Source organism: Pseudochaenichthys georgianus, chromosome 1 (assembly GCF_902827115.2).
Source record: "Pseudochaenichthys georgianus chromosome 1, fPseGeo1.2, whole genome shotgun sequence".
Taxonomy (NCBI): domain Eukaryota; kingdom Metazoa; phylum Chordata; class Actinopteri; order Perciformes; family Channichthyidae; genus Pseudochaenichthys; species Pseudochaenichthys georgianus.
Window position 1 is genome coordinate 1,402,096 of NC_047503.1, and position 5,530 is coordinate 1,407,625.

Sequence of the window (5,530 nt, forward strand, 5' to 3'; positions counted from 1 at the left end):
TACATGTGAAGACCAGTACTTTGAATTGGGTTCTGAGATGGACAGGGAGCCAGTGCAGGGCAGAAAGGATCGGAGTGATGTGGCATGTTTTTTTGGACCGAGTCAGTAATCTATATTCATGTTGCATTGTTGGAGGAGCACTTAAGATTTCCATTGCCATATCTACACGGTAGCTGCTGTGCATATGACAATAAAGCCTTGAATCTTAAATCTAAAGTATCAGGAGTAAAAGTAATCATTGCAGAAAAAACTAACACAAAATATAATATATTATATTTCAAGCAAAAGGAAATATTCACTTTTAAGAAGCTGCAATTCATTTGAACCCCCTCATGGTTTTAGTTACTTTAATATAATGTTGGATGCTTCTAAAATGAATGTAGCAGAGTACAAGTATAAATCGTTGTAATGAAAATACTCCAGTAAAAGTACAAGGACCTCAAATTCCTGGTATGTGTTTACCAGTGGCGAACCGTGTCTATCACAACTGGACCTTCTGTAGACACACACAAATTGTATTTATATAATTAAATCGATGTTTTGTTTGTTTTATCTGAGTGTTCCAGGGTATTCTCTGAACACCGTGAAGGCTGGCAATAAACCTGTTTCTGATTCTGATTCAGATTATGAAAGTACTTAAGTACTTGACTAAATGTACTTAGTTACTTCCATCCCAGGTCAGTAAAGGTTTGGATGGAGGACCACAAGATCCTGACCCTGTCATCCAGCATATCTCCAGACCTAAATCATCCCATTCAAAACCTCAGGGTTTATACAGATGAAGACCGATGGATAGTACTGAAAAAAACTGAATATTTATTTGGATTCTTCTTTGTATTATTTGAGGACCTAAACCAATGCATGTTCTTTGTTACAAATAAATTGTACAAGACAATATTTATTAGTTATTTGGGAGAAAGGTTGTCAGTAGATAAGAACATTAATACAATTCTAATATTATTAAAACACTTACATTTTAAATAGTTAAGCCGGATAAACTGATCATTAGCAGTGACCCTTCATTTTTTTTAAAGAAATTTTGTTTCTGAATTTATTGTGAATAAAGCTTTTGAAAAAAATGGCGTACTACTTCCGCCTACTCATCGCTTCCCTCTGTCAAGTTTGCTGAAGGTAACAGTACGTCAGCGGAGTGTATCCACCGCAGTAAGTTATTACACATCTTTCATATAGAATTATCCTACTTATTTCGAGCTGCGCGTCTAATTGTTGCTCGTCTCTAAAGATAGTATCTTCATAGAAAATCACCGCTTTTATTTAACATAGCTTCCAATAACAAAAAACACCCAAGACATTGATGCAGATACAAAGACAACGCGAAACAAACACGAAGTGGTTTTATTTCGAAAACCATGAACAGGAAGTACGTTTTCATTCCATGTCACTTGACGTTTCCTTTTTGTACACAGTAGCTAGCAACCGCGCACAGGCTGTGTGATAAGCCTCTCTTTGAATTTATCTTATTCTTATCGTTTCCTGGAGTCCAAGCTGCTGTTCAAAGATGAATACGGTTCTTTCGAGGGCTAACTCGTTGTTCGCCTTCTCCCTGAGCGTCATGGCGGCCTTAACTTTTGGCTGTTTCGTCACGACAGCATTCAAAGACAGAAGGGTTCCTGTGGACATCCACGTCTCTAAAGTCATGCTGTAAGTTCCTCCGTCTACTATCATGTGTAACAGCTGTTAGCATTGACTCTACCTTAGTATACTCTATTACAGCTATGCGTCGTTTATTACTGATGCTACAACGCTCTTAACGTTAAATGAAACCTGAACAAAGAGAGGTTGAGAAGCTGCAGGCCTGCTTTTGTAGTTTGACACTATTCACTGACTAACGTAAGCCGGAAGTCGAACAAGCCATTCAAGTTTAGAGTAATCAAGCAGTGATCAGCTGCTTACTTGAACAATTTAACCCTTAAATGGGCATTCACATACTTTGGAAAATTGATAGCTACTTTCTACATTACACCCTTATTACAATGTTACAACGCCAATATTACACATGAATACACTCTTATTAAACCCATATATTACACTGTTACTACACCCATACCACACTGTTGTTTTAATACCCATGTAACACGCGTTTTTTTTTACCGTAATTACACTGTTATTACACTTAGATTACACATATATACATCCCTATTACATCCATGTTACACTGTTACTTGACACATGGACACAGCTGTCAAATGACTACCGCCCAGGATACATTTCGCTATTGAATCCAAGTCTTTCAGGTGCAGTCAGAAATGCAGCATCAGCTCAGTAAACAAATGGTTAACCGATTAGTCAATCCAAGGTTGAATCATTTCTATTTGAAATAGTTTGTGGTTTTGGAAATCTCTCCAAAAGGTACATTAGTACTTGGGATGAGCTGTGTAAATAACAACAATGAAGTTTATGCATTGCCCTTTCTAAAGGAAGCTCTTTCCTAAATGTTTGTTTAACTCCTCCCGTTACTCCTTCCTCTCATCAATCAATCAATCAATCAATCAATGTTTATTTATAGCCCAATATCACAAATGTTACATTTGTCTCAGTGGACTTCACAGTTTGTACACCCACCTCCTCTGTCTGTTCAACAGGAAGAACGTGGATGACTTCACAGGACCCAGGGAGCGCAGTGATCTGGGTTTCCTCACCTTTGACCTCTCGTCTGATATCCTTAGAACACTGCAACCAAAATCAAATGAATTGAAGTTACAAGGCATCTGATTTGAGTTCCAGGCAGCGGCCTCTTGTTGGCCAGCTTCTAGTCCTTGTTAGTGACATGTAACGCATCGTTGTTGTTGTTGTTGTACCTATCGGCACTCAACTATTTTAAAATCACCCCACACCTACAGAACGCAGTTGAATGAATCGTCACATAACCAGGCTCTCATATGAACAGCGTCTGTCCTCTCTGCCTCCTTAACTCCTCCCACATCTGCAGCCCATCTTCGACTGGAACGTCAAGCAGCTCTTCCTCTATCTGTCTGCTGAGTACGCCACGAGGAGCAATGTGAGAGACACACACACACACACACACACACACACACACACACACACACACACACACACACACACACACACACACACACACACACACACACACAGTGCATGATGACAGATGTCCACACAAAATGTGTGACACATTATCAAATCTTCCAAATGAATCCACAAAGGAAATGCCTGAACCTGACCGTAGGTTTGATGTTAGAATCTAAAATGAATCCTGACCGTAAACACTTCCTGGTCACTTCATTAGGTACACCTATAATATAGATGCCCCATACTCTACCTTTTACAAAGCTTATAGTGTGTGTGTGTGTGTGTGTGTGTGTGTGTGTGTGTGTGTGTGTGTGTGTGTGTGTGTGTGTGTGTGTGTGTGTGTGTGTGTGTGGTGTGTGTGTGTGTGTGTGTGTGTGTGTGTGTGTGTGTGTGTGTGTGTGTGTGTGTGTGTGTGTGTGTGTGTGTGTGTGTGTGTGTGTGTGTGTGTGTGTGTGTGTGTGTGTGTGTGTGTGTGTGTGTGTGTGTGTGTGTGTGTGTGTGTGTGTGTGTGTGTGTCAGGCTCTGAACCAGGTGGTGTTGTGGGATAAGATCGTCCTTCGAGGGGAAAACACCAAACTGAGCCTCAGAGACGTGAAGTCCAAATACTACTTCTTTGACGACGGGAATGGACTCAGGTGAGACACTCCCACAGACACCGTGTGGGCATCAACCCTGAACAACACTGACCGCAGGTCCGTGTCAGTGCACAGGTCAAGTGATCTGGGGTCTTCCATCGAAAGCCCACTCTTTTCTTGCTTGCCTGGCATCACCTTGTGTAGCTCCTTCCAGATACAGCTGACACGTCTCTTACAGACGCTCTGCTCAATATAACAATGACATATTTCTACTGACTGGATAAGACACATTCCTGTTCAATGTGATCACAGGGGTCTTTAGGGGGTATCAGGGAACGAGTGGACCTAAGCACACACTCAGGACTCCATCTGCAGTCTGGGTCAGTCGCCAAAGCATTTCCTATATTGCAATCTTCATGAGAGCCTCCCTGTCTGACACATGCCCACATATTCAAAGCTCACACTTTAAGCCTCACATACATCCTGCCGCAGCGGATCTACAGGATGCAGAGAGGACATCTTTGTTTAGGCCAACCAGGAAGTCATCCCCAGGAGCACCAAAAGCAGCGGGATGTTTCCGCTGGGAATAAGATCTGTGACAAATGCACCTTCATGACATGTACCGTTGTTGTTCAGCAGGGTGATCTCCACATATTAACAACACTTGATGATCTTTGAAGAGTAAGTGTAACGGCTAAAAGTAGAAATCTAACATTAGACTATAAAGGAACGAGAGCACGGTCACTTGACTTCACGCCGCCGCTGCTAAACTCAAGGCAGCTAATGTTGACTTTGAGACGAAGGAACCGGAGGGGGTCAACCCTGATTCAGTTCCAGTGATGTGACTGTTGTGTGTCGTCTGCAGGGCCAACAAGAACATCACTCTGACGCTGTCCTGGAACGTTGTTCCCAACGCTGGGATCCTGCCTCTGGTGGCAGGGAGCGGGCATGTCAGCCTCCCCTTCCCAGAGTCCTACGAGACCACCAAGAGCTATTAGACCGAGACACAGACCGCCACACATGCTGAATACACACACACATGCGCGCACACACACACACACACACACACACACACACACACACACACACACACACACACACACACACACACACACACACACACACACACACACACACACACACACACACACACACACACACACACACACACACACACACACACACACACACACACAGGGGTTTCTTGAAAGATGTGAATTAATTTTGTGTTTGTAATAAAATGAAGAGTTTAACATCTGTGTCTTTGTAAGGATGTTTGGATTGGATGGCTGAAGGGTCAGTCCTGGATTTTAATTACAGACAGAAGTTGATTTCATGTACCGGTGTCAAAGTGCAGTGAAACTCATGACAATGAAACACTCAGGGCCTTCCTTATTTCTCTAATTTCCCCTCCTCGACTCCTCGACGCCTCGGTCCTCCGGTAGTGACCCGGAAATAAATTTCAGTGCGCCATTTGAAGGACATCTCATTTCTCTAAATGCACTTCGAGGATCGAGCGTCAAGGAGGCTAATCGAGCTCTAATCGAGGGTACACTCATGGGTCCTCCACGGTCCTCCGTGGATGCATTTTCAACAGTGAAGAGTCGTCGGACTTATCTCAGCCAATCACAGCACTGCATGCATCCCCTGGATATTATTTTATTAACTGCTCTCATCATGACACGATGTTTCCAGAGAGAACAGCTGTGAGGTCCATGCAGAAAGCAGAGCAGTGTGTATAATATATATCACTCAGTATAACAGGCCTACTCTCTTTATTTGCTGTAGTTTAGTAGATATCTACAAACAAAGAGTCCAGATTTTTCTAAAACCATTTAGTGCTTCACAATAAAATACACAACGGCTGTAGCCTGATTATGCTTTAGGAGCTGTAGGTGTGTGTGGTA

General features: G+C 42.5%; 1 protein-coding gene across 1 annotated transcript; it reads left to right on the forward strand.

Moving 5' to 3' along the window:
• The first annotated feature begins 1,400 nt into the window (after window positions 1-1,400).
• On the forward strand, window positions 1,401-4,876 carry spcs3 (signal peptidase complex subunit 3). Its single transcript, XM_034094928.2, has 5 exons — window positions 1,401-1,662; window positions 2,604-2,677; window positions 2,943-3,019; window positions 3,568-3,683; window positions 4,489-4,876. The coding sequence occupies exons 1-5, from the start codon at window positions 1,520-1,522 to the stop codon at window positions 4,619-4,621; spliced, it is 543 nt and encodes a 180-aa protein (XP_033950819.1). The 5' UTR covers window positions 1,401-1,519; the 3' UTR covers window positions 4,622-4,876.
• The last annotated feature ends 654 nt before the right edge of the window (window positions 4,877-5,530 follow it).